The following is a 23,074-nucleotide window of genomic DNA, read 5'->3' as shown; positions in this document are numbered from 1 at the left end:
CCACCCAGGCGCCCCGAAGGATAGCAACTTTAAGACAGAACTGGAGAGAGTCTTATTTTTCCTCAGAGCCATTTGAATTTCCCCTTCCCTCAGAAAGATAGGTGTACATTAGAGCCAGGTTGGCTCACTCTCCTCAGGGTCAAGGAAGGGCAGATATGGCATCAACTCTTACATAAGCCCTGAGTTTAATAGTTTTGGGGTTCCTCTCCTGTGCTTCTTACTCTTCTGCATGCGCAGGGAAATAAGGCCTTTATCACATTGCCTTATATGGAATTGAGATGTGGGGAATAGTGCTAACATGTTCTATGACTAAATAATTGGTTTCTTCTCCCATCTACAAACCATTTGTTTCTTGGCAAGATTACCAAATAAATGTGGATTAAAACAAAACAAAACCAGGTGTGATTTGTTATTTTTCCTTCTTCACCTCTTGCCTCTTTGACTTGGTATATTGTTTTTTCTTCCTATGTAGATATTTTTTGTTTTAAGTCTTACAGTTGCATTTTAAATATCTTATTTTTGGTGTTATAACATACTTAGGCTTTTCCTACTCATTCATAAATTAAATATTTTTCTTACATGTTTTCTTTTAGTACTTATTTCATCTTTCCTGGTGAAGTTTTCATTTCATCTGAAATTTGATTTTATCTATTTATCTTTTTTTTAAATTTTTTTATTATTTTTTTAACGTTTATTTATTTTTGAGACAGAGAGAGACAGGGCATGAATGGGGGAGGGTCAGAGAGAGGGAGACACAGAATCCGAAACAGGCTTCAGGCCCTGAGCTGTCAGCACAGAGCCCGACGCGGGGCTCGATCTCACGGACTGCGAGATTATGACCTGAGCCGAAGTCGGCCGCTTAACCGACTGAGCCACTCAGGCGCCCCTGATTTTATCTATTTAAAAAATGGCTACCTGATTGTCACAACCATCTTTGAATAATTTTTCTTTTATGTAGTAATTGGAAGTCACCTTAATTATATCATGAATTCTCATATGTATGTAGATCTGTTTTCTTTTTTAACCTTTCTGTTTAATCATGTGCTAGTACCACACGGTTTGGGATGTTATATCTCTGTGTTATAACACAATATCCAGCAGGACTGTTCCTTTCTCATTACTCTTATTTTTTTATATGATGTTTTAGAATTCACTTATTTCGTTTATATTTAACCAAAGAAAAAGATTAAAATGATGAAATTGCTGAACTATTAGATAAATGTTTCTAATTTTCCAGAGATATTAAGTCCTTAAAAGATGTTCTTAATAAGAAAAATGGTTATTAAAACCATTTATGTTTTTGTCATCATATTTCTTCATACTTTAATTTGAAAGAATATATTGTTTCCCTTTTACAAAAATGAATGGAAATTGGCATATTTATATTTAATTCTGCTGTCTTTTCCCCCTAACTCTTCATTTTTGCTATTTTTATTATTTTATATTACTGTAACATTTCTGTAGCAGAACTCTCCTAGTGTCTTCCCTTTTTGTATTTTAACTTGTTTTTATGGTCACCAGCAGCATCTTTCCATAGCCTCATGATTAATCAGTTCTTCATTTTGATTCATCTTATGGTTATATGTTCTTCTTTTTCTTTCTTTTAAAACCAAGAACTTATTTTTGAGAGGTATCCATGGTGTATTTTCTGAGTTCTTAGATGGGTGGTAAGGTTGTGTTTATAACTGAAAAATTTCCTTTCACCTGGGTATAAAATTCTGGGGTTTGAGATAGCTGAATTAGCATGTTACTGGACTTTTGATCCAATACCAACCCTTGAGTAACTACCAAAATTCACTAAGAAAACAGAAAGAAAGAAAGAGGAGAAGGAAATAGAGAAAGGAGAGATGAGAAATCACTTGGAAGAGAGAAGGCTCTTTAAACTGATCTGTGTGGGGAACTATAGCTGTAGGGAGGGAACAGCCAGTGCTGCTAGGGAAAGAAGAGCAGGAGGAAAGCTCTTGCTTGTTCTTTGCTTTTGTTTAGGGACAGTTATTGCCCCTCCCTCACAGGGGAGCCTCGTATTGATGGCTCTGACCAATTCGAATTAATTTAGCTGATTCTTTTAATATTTTTTATATCTTCTTAATCACTACATGTACACAGGTCTTTCTTGATTTCCCATTTTCTTCTGTCAGCGTCTCACTTTGTCCACACCCTCTGCACAAATGCACATTTCCCATCTTTCTAGTCTACTATGTCATGATTTGGGTTAGCTCAGTGTTGGGATTTTATTATGACCACAGTGTGAACACTATTCACAGCAGTCCTGTTGTCACCTAAGATTACTTTCACTTTCCTGCACCAGTTTTTCTTTACTGTTAAAAATTGTCTTTGTTTGCTTAGTTTTCTGTGTGCCTATCACTTATTTATCCAAAAACTTGTCCCATGTTTGAGTATTTGCAAGCACATTGAGTTTTCTGTCAGTTTTACTTTTTGGTAGAAATAGTTGGTTCCTTTTGACTTACTGTAGTCTGGACTGGTTGCCTTCTACATTTGCATTTTGACTTTTTAGCTGAGATTTCCCTACTTTGTCTTGAAGATTCCTTACACTTCCCTTTTTTGGATCTCTTTTCTCCTGCATTTTTGTCGTAAACATTCGTTTATTCCCTTTTTTCCTGGAACACATCTTTAAAAGGTAGCTTCCTAAGAACTAGTGCACAGGACCTAAATTATATGAGAATTTGCATGAGTGCAGATGACTCTGTATTAACTTATTGTGGGGAAAAAACCCAATAGTTTTTATTGTGGTGTAATGTGCATATCGTAACATTCATCCATTTTAAGTATACAAACTCAGTAGAGTGAATGTTTGTATCCCTCCAAAATTCGTATGTTAAAACATAACTCCCAAGGTGATGGTATTTGGAGGTGAGGCTTTTGGGAGATGATTAGGTTACAAGGGTGGAGGCCTCACTAATGGAATTTGTGACCTCGTAAAAGAGACCCTAGAGAGCAACCTTCTCCCTTCTGTCATGTGAGGACAGTGAGAAAGAAGACTCCCATGTATGAATTGGAAAGTGACTCTCATCAGACATTGAATTGGCTGGCACCTTGATCTTGGACTTCCCAACCTCAGAACTGTGAAAAATAAGTTTCTGTTTTTTATAAGCCACTCAGTCCATGTTATTCTGTTACAGCGTCCCAAACGGACTAAGACAAGTCAGTAAAATTTAAATAAATATACAGAGTTGTGCTACTAACATCAGAATCATTCTATAGAACATTTCTATCACCCCATAAAGTTACCTGTGCACATTTGAAGCCATTTCTTTTCTTTTTTTAAAAGATTTTATTTTTTTAAAGTAATCTCCACACCCAATGTGGGGCTCAAATTCACGACCCCGAGATCAAGAGTTGGATACTCTAATGACTGAGCTAGCCAGGTGCCCCTGTAGTCATTCCTTTTTACATCCCCACTCCCAGACAACTGTTAATTTACTTTGTTTCTGTAGTTTCCATATTTTATATTTCTGGACACTTTGTATACGGGAGATCAAACAATATATGGTCTTTTGTGTCTGACTTCTTAGCATGTTTTTGAGGTTTATTTATGGTGTAGTGTGTTTCAGTAGTCTGTTCTAATTGCTGAATAGTATTCCATTGTGTGGATATCCTATATTTTACTTCCCTACTTATAAGTTTGTGGATATTTTAATTGCGTCCACTTTTTGGCTATTGTGAATAATGCTGCTATGATGATTGAGGTATAAGAGTTTGGACAAATTATTTAATTACTCTTGGGTAGATACATAGAATGGAATTGTTTGTTGTGTGGTAAATTATCAAACTGTCCAGCTGTCTGGACAGCTGTAAAGTGGCTGCACCATTTTACATTTCCATGAATAATGTGTAAGAGTTTCAGTTTCTCTACATTTCCATATCCTTCTGAATAGGTACTTTTTAATTGTCTTTTTCATGATAGCCATTCTAGTGGATACAAAATGCTATCTCTTTGGGGTTTAATTTGCTATTCCCTAATGCTTAGTGATATCAAATCTCTGGGTGCTTATTGGTCAGTCATGTTATCTCCTTTAGTTAAAGCGTCTAATCATATCCTTTGCCTAATTTTAAATTGGTTTACCTTATTATTACTGAGCTGTGGAATTATTATTTTTTTTAAAGATTTTATTTAAGTTATCTCTACACCCAACGTGGGGCTCAAACTCACAACCTTCAGATCAAGAGTTGCACACTCCACTAACTGAGCCAGCCAGCTGCCCCTGTAAGAATTCTTTATACATTCTTGATACAGATATGCAATTTCTAGGTATTTTCTCCCAGTTTGTGGCTTGTCTTTCTATTTTCTTAATGGTGTCTTTTGAAACATAAGTTTTTTACTCATTAAAGCCCAGTTTACTATTTTTTCCTCATTTATGGATTGTGCTTTTGGTGTCGTACCTGAGCATTCTTTGTCTAACCTGAGGTCACAAAGACTTTCTCCTGTGTTTTTTTCTAGAATTTTGAGTATAGAATTCTGGATTAGAATTAACTTTCTGTTAGTGTCTTGAAGACCTTTTTCGGTTTTCTTTTAGTTTCGACTTTTGATATTGAGATGTATTCTGATTCTTGACCATTTGTTTAAAAAATTTTTCTCCCTCTTGGGGCGCCTGGGTGGATTAGTCAGTTAAGTGTCTGACTTTAGCTCAGGCCATGATCTCACAGCTCGTGGGTTCGAGCCCCGCATCAGGCTCTGTGCTGACAACTCAGAGGCTGGAGCCTACTTCGGATTCTGTGTTTCCCACTCTCTTTGCCCCTCCCCTGCTCAGGCTCTGTCTCGCTCTCCTTCAAAAATAAATATTTAAAAAATTAAAAAAAAAAATTCTCCCTCTAGAAATTTGCAAGATCTTACCTTTGTCTCTAGTTGTGGCCAAAACTGTTAGTTGTCTACCAATTACTACTAATAAGGAAAAATAGCTTTTATCTTTTATTAACATTGTGAATTCTTTTGATACTTTTGCTTTATATTCCTATAATAAATTTTAATTAGACATAATGATTTTCCTTTTGGTGTTTTACTGGATTTTGTGAGCTAATTATAATGATTTTGAATTTTTATTTTTTTAAATACTGTCTTTACCAGACTTAATATTATATGTATTTTTTGAAACTGTGAGAATATTGTATAGGTAATAGGCAATATGTGTTCCTTAAATATTAAAACTCAGATGTGAATCCATTTGTATTGGTATCTTTCTCAGTGGTAGGTCTTTAAACAACTTTCTAATTCCTTTTGTGGTAGACTGTCAATACTTTATGAGGTAATATGATCTATTCATAATCAAGATTATTGAAGGTTAATGATTTATTCATGTTCTTCTAGATTTTTTAAAATACTTTTTAAGTGTATTTATTTATTTTGTGTGTGTGTGAGAGAGCATGAGCAGGGGAGAGACAGAGAGAAAGGGAGACAATCTCTCAGCGCAGAGCCTGATGTGGAGCTCAAACTCATGAACCATGAGATCATGACCTGAGCTGAAGTTGGATGCTTAACCAACTGAGCCACTCAGGTGCCCGAGTTCTTTTTTTTTTTTTTTATTGCATCTATTTGATTTAGAAAGAGATACGTAGAATTTCTCATCATAATTTAAAAAAACAGGGATGCCTGGGTGGCTCAGTTGGTTAAGTGTTTGGCTCAGGTCATGACCTTCACGGTTTATGGGATTGAGCCCTGTATTGGTTTCCATGCTGACAGCCTTGAGCCTGCTTGGGATTCTTGCTCTCCCTCTCTTTCTGCCCCTCCCTCACCTTCTCTCTCAAAAATAAGTAAGTAAATAAAAATATATTTTATCTTTTAGAGAAGTTTTAGGTTTACAGAAAGATGAGTAGGAAGTACAAAGAGTTCCTATATACCCTTTTACCCATCCAGCCTTAGTTCCCCCTATTATTAATGTTTTGTATTAGTGTGGTATATTTGTTACAATCGATGAACCAGTGTTGACACATTGTTATTAACCAGTAATTTACATTAGGGTTCATTCTTGGTGTTGTACATTCAGTGGGTTTTGACAAATATTTGATGACATGTATCCACCATTACAGTGTCATGCAGAGTAGTTTCACTGCTCTAAAAATTCTTGCATTCAGGACCTTCTTGCATTTCTTTCCTTGGCTCTTTCCGTCTTTCTTATTTCTTTCCTTCCCCACCCGCCCCCATCCCTTCCTTCTTTTTCTTCCTCCATGTGTCAGTTTTTCTGTCTCTTTTATGCATGGAAATTGTCAAACATACAAAAGTCCTAAGAAGAGCAAGAGTGGTATGGTAAAGTCCCGTGAATCTGTAACCTAGCTTTGTGTTTACTTTGCTCATATTGTTTTATATAAGCCTTGCTTTTGTCCCTTTTAGATGGAGTATTTTAACAAAAATCTCAGACATTATGTAATTTCATCTGTTACTACTTCAGTGTACATCTATATTCATTCTGCAGCAAGTTGTCCTTGCATTTTAAGCAATGTTTACTTTGCATATTTATCTATATATCTATATCTGTGTATGGTAGGTATATGTTTATGACATTTTACTTGCATTGTGTACCTTGTATCATTATATCATATCTTTGTCTTGTTTAAAGGGCTTAATTTAAAAAATTTTTTTTAACATTTATTTTTGAGGGAGACAGTGTGAGAAGGGAAGGGGCAGAGAGACAGAGGGAGACAAAGAATCTGAAGCAGGCTCCAGGCTCTGAGCTGTCAGCACAGAGCCCAACGTGGGGCTCGAACTCACGAGCGATTATGACCTGAGCCAAAGTTGGACACTTAACTGACTGAGCCAAACAGGTGTTCTTGTGTTCTGTTATTTGATATTTATGTTGCTCTTCCAGGCTTCTAATTCGAGTTCTAATGGCTACATCTTTTCCTTAAAGTATTCAACTAAGTTGCATAGTTGGGAAATCGTGTTATTTTATCCCAGAAATTCCCCTTGAGCATGGGGGTATGTGTGCATGTGTTACTACCCTTGAAGTTTCTAAATGCCCCATTGCTTTTTTTTTTTCCTCCTGTTCCTCAGCTGCTCTGTTTCACTAGGTATCTATAGTCATTATTCTGAATGATTGGCCTGTCCCTGATGGGTAAGCTGCCTCCCGTGGCTTTACTGTAGTTGATTTTGGGTTCACTACTGAGTTCTGTTTGTTGTAATATTCAAAGTGGCAGCAGTCCTTCGAGTGGTTGAAGACACAGCCTTATCTACTCCTGAGGTCAGGAAGAGCATATATCTCTTCGTGTTCTCTTCGTCTCCAGGAGAATCCAGCTAATATTCATTCACTACTCAGACTTGTTAGCCGAGTGATCAGGGACTCTCCTGGAGCCTTTAGCGACTTTGTTTTCTGGCAGCATAGATCTCTGCAGGCCAAGCTGTCTCCCTGACCTCTTCTTTCATATCTTTTCCTGGGGATCTCTGAAGCTGGCCTCCAGGTGTCCCCCAGCCCACGGGAGACCACAGCCACCTGCTCTTCATCACTGTTTGCAGTATCCTGAACTGCTCACTGACTCTGGGGGAAATAGAGACCATGGGATTTGGAGTGGAGCAGTGCTGGTTTGGCCATCTTCCAAAGCAGAAATATTTAACCAGGGTTACCTGGATATCGTTAAGCAGCTTTGGAGGAATCTGTGGACCCTCTGAAATTGGATACATGCTTTTCTAGAGAGAAATTTAGTGAGGTTCTAGACCCTAAAATGGTTCATAACAGCTATAGCTGACTAATGGGCAAGTCCTTTATTCATTGTTTTCATTAATTGCAAACATCCTCTATTCTGATTAGCGCAAGTAAATCCTAGCTCTACTCCTTCCTGGTTGTAGGACTATGAGGAAGTTCCTTAACTTTGCTATGCTTCATTACCTGCATCTATAAAGGGACAGTAACTGTAGCATGTGCTCTATAGGATTATGGGCATTAAATGAGTTAATGCATTTAAAATGCTCAGAAAAGTGCCTGATTTAGACTAAACACTCCTTCTTCCTGAGAATTTCACCATGATATTCTGCATGCTATGTTTGTTAAATGTGGTTAACGTGTTTACTATTACTATTGTCATTATTAGGAAAGCTTGTCAGTAGTCATTTTTTTCAAATGGCAAACTGAGCCACAAATTAATAACTTTTTAAATTATTCTTTTGTCTGTTAACTGCAGAAACATTGTTGCAAATGAACAAATATACTTGCAATAAACCACTTTGAAAGGTATCTTTTTATCATAAGGATATTTGTGCAAGAGACTAGGAGACTAGAAGAAGACTTGGAAATGTAAAAATGAAGCTGATGGGTAAAAGTGTTTGTTACATTCATACGTTATTTTTGCTTAGACCTTTTTCTAGAAGATTAATGTTAGGACCCTGAATATACCTTTGCAAATTCGTGTGTGTGTATAATTGCTAATTTCCAAGCGTAGGTTGTTTATAGATTTTAGTTCTTTGGGAAGACAGCCTTTATGTAGTCTACAAAGATGATAAGAACTGGAACACTGTCAAGTAGAAAGGAATAATATCTTACAGTAGTGAACGCCCAGGTGTGGTCAGCTGGCTGCCTATTCCATATCCTTAAGAAAAGACAGCTGAATTCTCCCACTTTTGTTAGATTTTAGTCAGTTGCTCATATGTGATTGCCACAGTGAAATCAGAATCTACTTTCACAATGGGATGGAAGAGAAAGTGAAGTGGAATTGATGAGATTCTATGGAGACGAGACACCCCCACCTCCCATCAGATAATTCTGCACCATGTGGTATCTTTATATTGCAGAAGGATTTTAGAAACTCTAAATTGATTTTTCCTCTTTGTTATTTCACTTATTTAAAAATTAAGAATTATTGCAATCCAAATTCTGATTTCTAAGAATTGACTGTAACTGACAAATACCATATTCTAATTTCAGAGCAGTTTTGGATTTTAAAAATATTCAGGATTGTCCATACTAAAAGAGTTCGGTCTTCTTTGAAGTTAGAGTGTTGATTGAAAGAATAATTGATGCAATTAGGATAAATTAATAGGGAAAATGGATTTGTGACTAATTTGTAAAATTACATTTTTGCCAGAAGGGACATTTTAGATATGGGCAGAAGTTGACCTTTTTGATTATTTTTAAAGTCAGGCCAAGGTTCACAGACTGGCTTAGAGTAAGCCAGAACTGGAGTGTTCTGGAATATTTGAAGCCAGTCTCATATGAAACTGAGAATACAGTGTAGGCTATGCTATATTTTCCCTTTATATTTATTGAGTCTTATTAGAAAGTTGAAGGAAAGAAGTTTCTATTACTCAGATGTGAATAGGTAAACTGGTCAGATACCTTCACTTAGGTTTTTGTTTGAAAGCATATTGTGGTGTCTACTATTGAAAGACTATTTTGGTGTCTTTGAGTTCTGGACTCTTACCTAGATTTTAATTTTTCAAATTTGTTCCTGTGTTAGTTTCCTAGAGCTACTGTAACAACGTGCCACAGACAGGGTGGCCTAACCAGAAGAAAAAAATTTTTTTAATGTATAATTTATTGTCAAATTGGTTTTGACAACACCATACAACACCCAGTGCTCATCCCAACAGGTGCCCTCCTCAATGCCTGTCACCCGCTTCCCCTCTCCCCCACCCCCATCAACCCTCAGTTTGTTCTCAGTATTTAAGAGTCTCTTATGGTTTGCCTCCTTCCCTCTCTGTAACTTTTTTTCCCCCTTCCCCTACTCCCTGGTCTTCTGTTAAGTTTCTCAGGATCCACATATGAGTGAAAGCATATGGTATCTGTCTTTCTCTGCCTGACTTATTTCACTTAGAATAACCAGCAGAAATTTATTTTCTCATAGTTCTGGCTAGAAGTCTAAAATGAAGATGTTCACGGTGTTGGTTTCTTCTGGTGGCCTCTCTCTGTGGCCTGCAGATGGCCATCTTGTCTCTGTGTCTTCCCATGGTCTGTCTTCTGTGCTGTGTGTTCGTGTCCTAATTTCTTCTTCTTTTTTTCAAAAAAAGAACATTAAAAAAAATTTTTTTTAATGTTTATTGCTGAGAGACAGAGACAGAGCGCAAGCATGGGAGGGGCAGAGAGCAAGGGAGACACAGAATCTGAAGCAGGCTCCAGGCTCTGAGCTGTCAGCACAGAGCCCGAAGTGGGGCTTGAACCCACAGACAGCGAGATCATGACCTGAGCTGAAGTCGGACACTTAACCGACTGACTCACCCAGGCGCCCCCCTAATCTCTTCTTTTAAGGACATTAGTCATGTGGGATTAGGGCCCACCCTAATGACCTCATTTTAAGTTAATTGCCTCTTTGAAGACCTTGTCTCCAAATACAGTCATATTCTGAGGTACTAGGGGTTAGGGCTTAAACATATGAAATGGGGGAAGAGGGGGGACACAGTTCAGCCCATAACATAAAACCGTTATCCTTTCTTCATCTAGTTATTTGTGTTGGGAAGCTCGGGGAAGCTCTATAATAGAATCTCTTCAGTTTTTACTGCCACACTTGAATATAGCCATTATTTTCAAGGTGAGTTTACAGGAATCCTATGTTGGGGCCCATTTCCCAATGTGCTTTTTATCTTTGAGTGCTGTGGATCAAAATCTAATAACTTTAGATCTTTATTTTGAAATCCTGTATTCTCAGAAGGTAGAGCATCAGAATTTTAATAGATGTATGCTAGATTCTGTTCTGGACAAGGAAGCTCTCTGAACCGAAAGAGCACAACCAAAAATAATGGCATCTGTTATACTTTCAGGCTGGAATAACAACAAACCGAACAGGGATCTGTTATGCCAAATACCATTATGAAACTCAGTTTTATATAACAGGGCAATTTCCTCCTAATTCAACAGGTAGTTACACCTAAACTACTCTGTTGAGTTGAGTCAAATAGGTTCTGCTTACCAAAGAGAGCGTTCCCAAACCAAGTCTTGTAACATTTGTTGGGTTAGATTTGATGTATTTATTTTTTTTCTTTTTTCTTTTTTTAATGTTTATATTAGAGAGAGAGAGAGAGAGAGAGAGACAGTCTGTGAGCAGGGGAGGGACAGAGAGAGCTGGAGACAGAGCCTGCACAGAGCCTGATGCAAGGCCAGAACCCATGAGCTGCAAGATCATGACCTGAGCCTGTCAGGTGCTTAACTGACTGAGCCACCCAGGTGCCCCAAGACTTGATGCATTTAATAAAGATGTTTCGTAAAATCACGCTAATTTTGCAAAATTACAAAAAACATTATTTGAATATTATTCTTTTTTTAATTAAAATTTTCTTTTTTTTTTTTTTTTTTTTTTTCTTTAGAGAGAGTGCACGATCAGGGGAAGGGCAGAGAGAGAGAGGGAGAGAGAGGGAGGGAGGGAGGGGGGAGAGAGAGGGAGGGAGGGAGGGAGGGAGGGAGGGGGGAGAGAGAGAGAGAGAGAGAGAGAGAGAGAGGCAGGCAGGCTGAATCTGAAGCAGGCTCCAGGCTCTGAGCTGTCAGCACAGAGCCCGACACCAGACTCGAGCTCACAAGATTGTGAGATCATGGCCTGAGCCAAAGTCAGACACTTAACTGACTGAGCCACCCAGGCACCCCTGATTATTAGATACTCTTAATGTTCACTCACCAAATACCTCTTCTTTGTAACTCATATGCCTTCTCTATAAAATGAGAGTGGAGTATTAAGGAACAGGATCATGCATATGGTGGGATTTTGTAAATTTCAGTGCTATTACATGTTAGGTATGTTGGTTGGGTCATCTTTGGGGACACCTTCTGCCTTGACTAGGCAATTGGGCCACCATTTACCAGTTGACAATTACAACCAAATACTTCTTCATTTAAGGAATTTTGAATACTTTTCATAACCCTCCTTCTCTCTCATGGCCAACACATACTTCTTTGTTCTGACTTCTCTATACTTTCTGTGACTTTTTTCTCTTTTGAACTTCCCTCAGTGTTAATTTTCATTTGAGGTTAACTTAAGTGTATAATTAGAATTGCCTGAATTTTGCTCTTCTTGAGGAAAACTTGCCTGTTACTTCATTACCTATTCTTTAAATCTTAGGAATTGTTAGGCAAATAACACAAAATATTTAAAAGTTTAAGTCAGAGAAAACCTCTTGAACATATTATCTACTATTGATTATTTAACACAGTGGATTTTGATTAAAGAGAAAATGTTGACTAAGGCAGATATCTTTATTATTATTTTAATGTTTATTTGAGAGAGAACACAAGCAGGGGAGGGGCAGAGAGAGAGAGAGAGAATGAATGAATGAATCCCAAGCAGGCTCTGCACTGCCAGCACAGAGCCCGATGCGGAGCTTGAACCCACAAACTGTGAGATCATGACCTGAGCTGAGATCAAGAGTTGGATGCTTAACAAACTGAGCCACCCAAGATATCTTTATGTTTGATTGAAGATAAAATGTTGATCAAGTCAGATATCTTTATTTTAATAATATTATATAAAACAAACTTTAGTGATGTTGCTTTAATTTGTATTAATTTTATGTGAAATTCTTTCAGATGTACAAAAAAATTGCAAAATGTTACAAAGATGTTCTGAACACCTTTCACTAACATTTACATTTGCTTTATCCTTTTATCTATGTCTCTCTCTCTCTATGTCTTCTTTGCCTGGAACATTTAAGGGTAAATTGCAGGCCTGGTATCCCTTTACTTCTAAATACGTCTGTATTTCCTAAAAACAAGAAGATTCTTTCTTTCTTTCTTTCTTTCTTTCTTTCTTTCTTTCTTTCTTTCTTTCTTTCTTTCCTTCTTTCCCTCCTCCTCCTCCTTTTTGAGTGATGGGGTGGGGGAAGGGGCGGAGGGAGGGAAGGAGAGAGAGAGAAAGAGGAGAAAGAGAATCTTAAACAGGCTCCATGCTCAGCTCAGAGCTCGATGCTGCACTTGATCCCATGACCCTGGGATCATGACCTGAGCCAAAGTCAAGAGTCAGATACCATCCAGGCACCCCAAGAAAATTATTTTACATTACTACACTGCCATTATAAAAATCGGGATATTAACATTTACATATTATGTATCATCTAATCTACGGATCATATTCAGATTTTACTGGTTGTTCCACTAAAGTCTTTCAGGGTAAAAGAAACCCATTTTCTGGACCCTACATTACATTTACTTGTCATACCTCTTTTTCTCCATCTAGAACAGTTTGTTAGTCTTTTTTTTTTTTTCAACTGTGATCTTTACATTTTTTCATGAGCACAGGCTCTTTATTTTATAGAACATCCCTCATGTTGCATCTGTCTGCTTTCTGATGATTATATTGAGGCTCTGTATCTTGTGAAGTGTACAGAAAATGTACTGTCCTCCTCTGACCACCACGTAGGAGACCTGCGAGGTCTGTTTATCCCGTTACTGCTCAGGTTGACTTGGTTAACTGATGTCTCTTGCATTTCTTTACTGTAGAGTTACTACTTTTCCCTTCGTCATCAGTAAGGTATTTTATTGGGAGTTACTTCGGTACTGGAAATGTTTCATGATACTTTCACTCACTAGTTTTAGATACTTCACTGTTTGTATTTAATGAGAAATGAGGTTAAAGATTGTGAATGGCAGACCCAATGCTGGAAAGACTTGTTTTTCTAAGTTTGTTAGTGTTGAAGTTTGATACATTAAGAACTCAGAGGTGAAGCAAAATCAGATTTATCTCACTGTTGGATTTGATAAGCTCAGTTATTTATATTTGGGGGGGAAATACATTTAAAGGAACAAATACATTTGAAAACAGAGTGGCAAGAGGTCTATACACAAACACAGATATTAGTGACAGCTTGCTGGTGATCAAGAAGACAAAACTAAATGAAAATAGCAAATGGATTTATAAAAAGCTGGATGTTTGCAATCATCTGATGTAGGCATATAGAACTATATAGACTCACTCTAGCACGATTGTGTGTTCCATAGTATGACATTTCATGATTGTAGCTGTTTGCACCTATTTGAACAAAACATCATGGAGAGATAGGGGCATTGCCAGTACAAACTGATTTATCAGCTACTAACAGACCCTGCAGAGTGCACATTCTCTCACTAATCCCAATCACAAATTTGTCTTCAAGGATTCAGAAATTCTGACTTGTTTTGGGCTTTTTTTTTTTTTTTTTTTTTTTTTTTTTTTACTAATGTGTAATTTTTGTGGTGGGGGTAGTTTAGGTCTTTTGTTGACTAAACCATGAGATTTATATACTAGAATGTCAGTGTATTAATCTTCAAATGCAGAATCATACTATTTAGTGTATCCTTATTCATATACTTTATACTTCTTGGAACTAGCACCCTTTCTACTGGGTAGAAAAATTATGTGTGAAGCCAGGTTCTCAAAAATTTTTTTGTCACAATAAGGGAATTCATTTTTGTATTTTGAATATTTAGGGCATGGTTTCTAAAAGTGTGTTCCATGGACTTCTCAACCCATAGGATATCGTCCAAAAGCAGGTGTGTGGGTGAATAAGTGCTGTATAATACCCTCCTCTTGAGAATCCCAAAGCATATTGACAGATTAATGAGTCTGAGGAGTCTTAAAAAAAAAAAAAAAGAAGAAGAACATATTTAACTTAGGTGAAATCAGTGTTTTCTGAATAGAAGTGACATAGAAACCTTGTGGGTTTTTTTCCCCCCTTCCACATAATAGTCCTCTGAATATATGTTTATCGGCATTAAACTTATGTAGATTTTTCTTCTGGTGGGACAAGACAAAATTGTTGGCCTACCAGACACCAGTCTTTGAGTCTCTCTTTGAATAACCTTTCGTTCCAGTTAGCTGCCTTCACTTTCCATTGATCCTCACTCCCTGCCCTTTTTTTCCCCCCTTTTAAAACATATTTTTAAAACTTCTATTGAATTATATTTTGGCCTGGGAACTGTTTTGTCTCTTTGTATATCTCTGTTCTGATCTCTTAAGTATGGAATTTGACTTGCAGAGGGGAACCTGTTTCCAAGTTCTCAGAAATGGGGCTATACATGGTTATTTAAACAATGTTATGCCTACAAGATTCCTGGTAATACTAAGGCAGGGTCTAAAGGAAATGTTTCACACATCCAGTTGAATAACTTCAGAATTATATTCAAATGTATTTAGAAATATTTCTTTAACAATACTTGAACCTAAGTGGGTATGTTTTTTAAGTTCTGCAAGTAATGAGTTTTGCCTTTAGCAGCTAGTTGTTATTCTAGTTACCTACTTAATTATTTTATTTTGATACGATTGTAGCTCACTAATTGAGATTGAAAAATGTGTTGTTTCTGTTCTATAATTCTAAGTTGGTGTCAAGTGGGTCCATTTTTGGATTTCGTTTAATATGGGTCTTACATACTTTTCTCTTAGACAGTTACAGAAAAGTCTTCTAAGGTAAACAGAGCCTTATAATGAATTTGGGTCTTTAAACTTTAATAATACTGTGTTTTATAGAAGACAACAGCACCTAATTATGCAGCTTTTTACGTTTACTACATTTTTTTAAGTTTTTTTTTTTTAAGTAATCTCTACACCCAATGTGGGCTTGAACTCACGACCCCGAGATTAAGAGTCACATGCTCCCCTGACTGAGCCAGCCAAGCGCCCCAGTTTACTACATGTTTTTATATGCATTTTTACATGAGGAGAATAGGAACGTCATACCATCTCTGGAGTGACCTGAATGCCAGTGCTGCCTCTACCATTTGCTGTAGATGTGTCTCTGGATTTGCTGCTCACTTATTCATTCAATATATATTGATTTGCCTAGTATATTTTCTGGGCACTAGCCAGAGGAGGAAATTAAGTCATTCACTTTTAAAATTGTTTTCTCACCTATGGAGGTGTATGAATAGTATTGATACAAAGCCCTTGGCACATAGTAGGCTCACTTTGAATAGAGTGATAAGATGCCTTCCCATTCAGATTTGTTTCTAGCAGTGATAGAGGGGCTTTACATTGTTCCCTTCTTGTTATATTTATCATATAGAATCTTGTTTCTCAAAAAACCATAATTTGCTTTGAAAAATTTAATTTTTGAACTATCTAATAAGATCTTTATTTAGTGTCACGTTCATTTTGCAAAGGGTAGATGCTTATTTTAGTGATGATTTGTCATTAAAATTATGTCAAAATGTCTTAAAATGTTGTTGAAACTGTAAACAAACTCATAACACACACAGAGCTAATTATGGATGCCATCTGTTTATTTTTACAAAGCTTTTTTCTTTTTTTTTTTTTTTAAGACCATGGCATTGTCTGCTTATGATAAGCTTCGAGATTATTATAATGACTAAGTCCTGTCCTTCAATTAGTGTAGTTGAAGATGGGAAGACAATTCGTTTGTTCATTGACCTTTTCCCGTGTCAGAGTTTATGAAATCGGACATGTCATGATAAAGAAACTATTAAGAGGTGCATTTGGAACATGCTTTAGTTTTTATGAGAAAAGAAATTGGTATTTAAAGTAACAGATGTGGCTAAAGTTTTAAATTTTTAAAACTTCTTCAAGGTTTTTGATGAGAGACATATCATTTGCTCCTTATCAGTGCCATAAGTGGCTTTTTTGTAGCTTCGTTAAATTTAGCAACTTGCGAGCAATCAAGCAAATTCATAATGATGTGTATCCCTGTTAGCATCCCTCTATGTCAGTGCATGTTTTTGTACATGTGGATCCCATGTGTGAGTGTGGAAGGCCAGGGATCCCCATGACAGCATCATCCAAAGTAGTTATCGGCAATTTGCTGAGAAAGCAGAGTGATTTCACTGGCTCAGTTTTGCTGTTGTGCATGCTAAGCACTCCCCATGTAAGTCTGAAGGGAAAACAACCTGCAGGATCCATCTGCTCCTTTCTGCTACACTGCATTGATGTAAGAGTACGCTAATCTGGTTGCTTGTCAGGACAGGTTAGTGAAAGCATGAGAGTGAGTGAGACCAGGCTAGCTTAGTGCTTTGGAAAATCATAAGCTGCCTCTGTGGATGCCATGCTAAGTGTAGCAGAATAGTTGATTACCAGCCATACCGAGGATTGCAGCTAAATATGTAATTTTCAGATAAGAATTAGTTTCAGAATTGAAAGTGGGAAGCATTGCTGGACGACATCTAATTAAAAACTGAGACAAGTGATACAGATAGTTTACAAATACTTTTTAGGCATTGGGGTTTTTTTCTTTTTTTAAATCATGCTTTGTATTAGATTGTGCTTGTTTAATTTTATTCTCTCGGTTTTTTAGTTAAAAATGATTAAATGTTATGTATAATTAACCCCATTTTGTCCAGGAACTGCTGAAATTGTTCTTGCCTATTCTGTTTATTCCCTTTTCCTACACCTATTGACTGGCAGATATTGGCCTTGCAGGTGGAGCATCCTGTCACAGAATGCATTACTGGCCTGGACCTAGTCCAAGAAATGATCCGTGTTGCCAAGGGTTACCCTCTCAGGCACAAACAAGCTGATATTCCCATCAACGGCTGGGCAGTTGAATGTCGGGTGTATGCTGAGGTAAAATGAATGATGTTCACAGGAAGCATGGTGGTTGTGTCCCGAGACATGGGACCAGGGAAAACTAAACAGCAAGAGCAAGTTAGGGCTTCATAACCCATGTGATGTGTTTGCTTATGTAATAGAGAATCAAACCAGGCAAAAGAGGGGGCAGTTTTGACGCAATGCAAAATAGTTTTAAAAGACCGAGTTTGTTTAAGTTCTGTGTATTTCTGTGCACGGGCAAGATAGCCACCAATCAGTTTAAGGGGCAACAAAGCATTCGTTAAATGTTCTTGGCTTTTGTTAAATATTCAGTATGTTTGCATGGACCAGGGTTTTTATTTTGTTTGTTTTCAGATCACATTTGAAACGAACAGAATCATTTATTTCTCTGTTGTTGTTTGTCTTTTGCTTTTTGTTTTTAAGAGCCTACCCTGCATACACATTAGTTGTTAATATTAACTTAAATTTTTTTGCAAGTTTATTTTCTGATAAACCTTATGATTACATGAAAGTAGTGATTGAAATTTAAATTGCAAAGCTTTCATTCATAATTTTAATTATGGAATTTACTCCTAAGCTTTCAGTCCAAAACTTTTGTATTATCTTATAACTATATTAATCAGATAATAAAGCAATCAACATCTGAAAATGCTTTTTTCAATGAGTGAAACAATTCAAGGAAGCATTTAATACTATCTTTTGCTTTTAGAATTCAAAGTCCTTTAAAAAAAATAAATTAATGGTACCTGTGTTTAAGAATACTTGAAGTTGTTTTGAAATGTTTTTCAAGGATCTTGAGAATATACTTGCCCGGGTTATTGTTCTTGCTTTTTATCATATTTTAAATGGTATTGTTATGACACTGAACTCATTTAATTTTTATTCTGATGATCTAAGATATTTACAAGTGGGGCATATATCTAATAATAGCACATGCAAAGTTTTTTTTCAGGTCTTTACTTGAAGAACCAAAATTCTCCAATTTTGCCATATGTGAACTGTTTTGAGAGCAAGAAAAACAGTTATCTTTAGTGCACTACAGTTGCTGTTCTGAACTTGGGGATGTTTTGATGTAACGCCTAGGTTATTTTATTTTTGCCCAAGGCATTTGAAGACAATTTATAAAATGTTGGAATTTTACCAATTTCAATAAAGTATGACTAAGGTCAGGCTCAATTCTGCTTACATTTCACTTTAATTTTTAAATACTTCTCTAAGTAATCTAGAGTGAGTATAAGACAGTGATCTTAGGAAATCGTGATTTGGTAAATACTGTGTGTTGAAAATAGATCTATAAATGCTTTTTCATTGTATAAATATTTAACCTTACTTTGCTGATTTATATTTCAAAGACTGTGCTTCCTTTCCTTTGAACTTTCAGGACCCCTACAAGTCTTTTGGTTTACCGTCCGTTGGGAGATTGTCTCAGTACCAAGAACCAATACATCTACCTGGTGTAAGTCATTAAGCTGCAATGCCAAGTGAGGGGTTAAAATCTTGATTTATGTCATACTTTTATGTTAAAGCATGTCAACACCAAAGGGTGTAAATAGAAGGACAAGTGAAATTTGTGGATAAATCACAGTTTTTTGTTATTTTTTTAAAAAAATATTTTGTACTTGGTGATGTGTAGGGAAGTCAGAATTCCCTTCACAGGGAAGTCTAGAGACATCTGACTTCTGAATAAATGATAGTTTACAATGTTCCCAATTCTTTTGAAAATGGTAATGAAAAAGATCACAGGATCCTAAGAATGGGAAATGACTTTTCTGTATTACTTTAATATTTTCAATAAATCTAACCTAGCTTCCCTGTATAGTCAGATGTCACGAAATTCAGCCTCTTAATTGAAATGGATTAAGGAAAACAAAGTGTGCCTCATTCTATTAAGTGTCACGTACTTTAAGAAGTACATATTTCTACCAGTTAAAGAAAAGTGATCACTGTCCACTTAATTCATAGTTCTTCTATATTTAATAAGTGTTCTTTAAATAGTTTTTGTTGCATATAAAGAACAAGGGCATACCCTTTTTCTTAAGGTAGTGTGTGTGTGTGTGTGTGTGTGTGTGTGTGTGTGTGTATGTATGTGTGTGTGTGTATATATATATATGTGTGTGTATATATATATATATATATATACACACACATACCATTATGTTAACTAGTGGATGACAAGGCGGTACCATCTGTGAATATGATTATTCAGTCTGATTACTGGCATGAAGATGGTGAAAGATTACAGGAAGGATCCTAAATTTGAAGATGTTATTGGATATATGATTTATTTCACTTTTTAAATTGTTTTTGCCCATATGCGTTCTGAAGAGACTTGACCCTTTCTAGGCTGGGAGACTCCATGCTGTGTTCAAAGCCTGAAGGCAGAAAAAAAATTGTAAAGATTTAACAGGCATTATGTGACGTTAAATAGCAGATGAGAAAACCAGTATCATAGGGACATATCTAAACATTTTTTTAATCAAACAAAAAAGTATTAAATAAGAATTCATAATGATTACTCTAGTTGTTAGAAGTTTTCACTATGTTGTAATAGCTAACAGGATGTCAAACATTTTGCCCTCGCAAGTTTTTGCAATTTGCAATTTTCAAACGTGAGACCTGTTGAAAGTACAAGTGATAATGGACAAACTATACCCCCTACAGTCTTTGTCCCACCAAATCTTTCTTCAATTAATGCTGCAGCAGGAGTTTTATGTAATAACATTTGCAGTTGTGAGCCATCCATAGAAAGAAAAAACAATTAAAATGCCTTAAATGTTCTGCTTACTGCTGTTATTTGCTTGTGTGAATGTTGCATGTCAGCTAAATGGACCAAGGAATAGATAAAGTGATTGGGTGCGGGAGAGTGCACACCAAGCTTTGTCTATCATTATTGCTGGGAGCAATCAAATTGATGTCAGCAGGACAGTAGATGCGTTGACAGCTGTAATTATGTATCTCCATGGTGATCACTTTTGGCCTGTCATGGAGGCCCACGAGTCCCCTCCCTTGGAAGCATTTAATCAGATTGGGCTGTCACTTGTCAGGTAGACATGGCGGGCTGGGAGTTGGACTGAGGGGGAGAGGTGAATGGAGCATGAAGGGTGGGAGACGGCTGGTAGTTTCACACGGTCCACCGTTGATACAGAAGAAAGACATTTAAATTACGCTAGATGTTTTCTGAGCAATGGCTTGAGACCCTCAATACACAGGTGCCTGGGTGTTGGTGTTTCCTCCTTGCCTCTTTAACTAGATCAGTTGGTTTTAATTTAGGAAACTTTTTGGTTATTACCCCCTTTTTTTTTTTGGTCACAGGAATACATACTTGAACGTTAACTTACAGTTTGTAGTTTTCACTTGCTTTTTTAAGCCTACAATTTACTCATTCTGGCTTTGTGGAAGATTTTTTGTGTGTGTCTTTGATCACCACATTTTATAAATTTGGTAGTTTCTGTAATTTTGTTCTCAGAAATTTGGTTACAATTCCATTTGACTTATTCTTAAAGCTTTGTGTGCAAAAGCTAAGATATATATATGTTTTTGTGTGTAGCCTTTGTTTCCATCGGGGAATAGCAACTTAGTTTGACTTTGAATTCATTGTTAGAAATAAAAAAAAAGCTGATGATTATTTGAAAACTACATAAGCAGGAAATTATAAGTCAGAGTCTTCATGCTTTGTTACAGTTTTAAATTACAAATGTTGATTTGCTAATGAGACATGTGTTTGATTAGAGATGTGTGTTGATTATGTATAATACCTCTTGATTTTACCCTATGTATTTTTAAATTAAAATGACATACCTTCTGTGATCATAATTTTAGTAAATGAAATAGTTATATCTAAGAGCCCTAGGTAACTTAACTTTCAGAATGGTGTTGTTCAAAGTGACTAAAATTTTAAATTATGAACCAGAGAAGAGTGTAACAAATAATCTTTACTGTCTATGTTATTTTACCAGTGGGTTGAACATTAAAGTTCTGCAGTAGGTTTGTAGCAGTTTACATAGCAAATAGGAGGATATATTTAAAGCCAAAGATCTTAGAATTTTTACCCATCTCAATTGGAAACACAGCTTTAGCAAGCATGCTCTGGTTTTAAATAATACATGGTGATAAAATAAGCTTTTTTTTTTTTTTTTTTTTTTTTCCAACGTTTTTTATTTATTTTTGGGACAGAGAGAGACAGAGCATGAACAGGGGAGGGGCAGAGAGAGAGGGAGACAAAGAATCGGAAACAGGCTCCAGGCTCCGAGCCATCAGCCCAGAGCCTGATGCGGGGCTCGAACTCACGGACCGCGAGATCGTGACCTGGCTGAAGTCGGACGCTTAACCGACTGCGCCACCCAGGCGCCCCTAAAATAAGCTTTTTAACTTTTTGCTACTAAAATTAAGAAAATACAAGTTCAGAAGGCTCTTTTCTGCTATGTAAGTTGGATGCCAGCTGCCATTTGGGGGCTCTGTAAATGTGGGGAGAGGGTAGATTATGATTTTATTGCTTTCACAGCTGCCCCATTAATTCTTTTCTAGTTTTTATCAACACTGTGTATTTCATAGCACTGAAGTATGTTTTCAGAAAATAGAAAGCCAGGATATTTTTAAGTGTGCTGAGTGACTGTCATTTAAAATTGAGATTTTCATATATGAATGTGAATGTAAATACAAATAACCATACTTTTGTGTTTGCAAATGCAGAGATAAAAGCACTCTGAGTTTGTTATAGTGTTACCTTCTAAAACCTTACGAAGAGAATAATAGTAGTGTGATTTTTTTAAAGATTGAAACTATGCTTTATCTTTTGATGTCACTGTATAATAAAGCCATCATCATACCCTCATGTGGATATCCTAGACAAGAGGTTCTACATGTGGTCCCTTGATAATTGCCTAAATTAAAATATTAAAGGCCTAACAGCCGCTGTGTTGACCTTTTTCTGCCTTGCTGCAGACAGATGAGCTGCTGTTTATTAGGAAGGCTTCTTCCCACAGGTGAAGAGCTATGTGAGCTTCCGCTCTTCTCTTCCCACCCCTTTACGATGTTGGGCATCAAAGTCCTGCTGTTCTGGCAGCTTCGATTAAATTCCTCTATCTTCAAGACCCCTAGGACATGCTTGACAGTCTTAAGTATTTTGATTAGCTTTTAAATACCTCAGATTCCAAAACTTAGGCACAATAATTTAATAAATATTTCGTCCTCAGCAACTGCTCATTTTAAAAAGTTTTACATGGCTAACCTCTGTGCCTTACTGCTGGTATCAAACTGGGAGATGAAAACAAGAATCAGCGATGTACTAACTAACTTGTTGGCTGGTTAACAGCAATCAGGCTCTTCAAAAGAATATTTTGAACTTGGGCTATTTTTTTTCCCCCATGAAAATTGCAAAATCAGAACTCTAATTGGGGCTGTGTCCTTACAAAGCAAAGCTATGAGAAAAGCTGTGTAAACATTAAAGTCTCAGGGGACTGACAGTAACAGAGAAAAAATGTACAGTTGAGAGGGTAAGGCAAAAAAGGAAAGTGTTACAGACATGAAAGTCGCAGGACCAGCGTTCTTGTAGAGCTGATGAGCAGAACTCCCGAGTCCTGCTGCATGGCTTGACTGGGGTCCTCCCTGAAGCTCTCAGAAGGGTACAGTGGGGAGTATGCCTAGAAGGGGCATCATTCATGCCATGCTTCAGTTGGAAGACACCATC

At 36.7% G+C, this 23,074-nt stretch overlaps 1 protein-coding gene across 6 annotated transcripts in view; it reads left to right on the top strand.

Moving 5' to 3' along the window:
• Positions 1 to 23,074, top strand: part of PCCA (propionyl-CoA carboxylase subunit alpha) — a 413,570-nt gene that overhangs the window by 176,073 nt on the left and 214,423 nt on the right. For all 6 annotated transcript variants that reach the window (XM_053890918.1, XM_019443967.2, XM_019443966.2 and 3 more), the window contains 2 exons: positions 17,260 to 17,403; positions 18,770 to 18,844. In XM_053890918.1, coding sequence (XP_053746893.1) covers positions 17,260 to 17,403; positions 18,770 to 18,844 — 219 coding nt within the window. The remainder of the gene's footprint in view (positions 1 to 17,259; positions 17,404 to 18,769; positions 18,845 to 23,074) is intronic.

Source organism: Panthera pardus, unplaced genomic scaffold (genome assembly GCF_024362965.1).
Source record: "Panthera pardus isolate Hobbes unplaced genomic scaffold, ASM2436296v1 HiC_scaffold_1, whole genome shotgun sequence".
Classification (NCBI taxonomy): Eukaryota; Metazoa; Chordata; class Mammalia; order Carnivora; family Felidae; genus Panthera; species Panthera pardus.
Note: the sequence above shows the minus strand (reverse complement) of the source record. Positions and strands in the feature narration are given on the sequence as shown.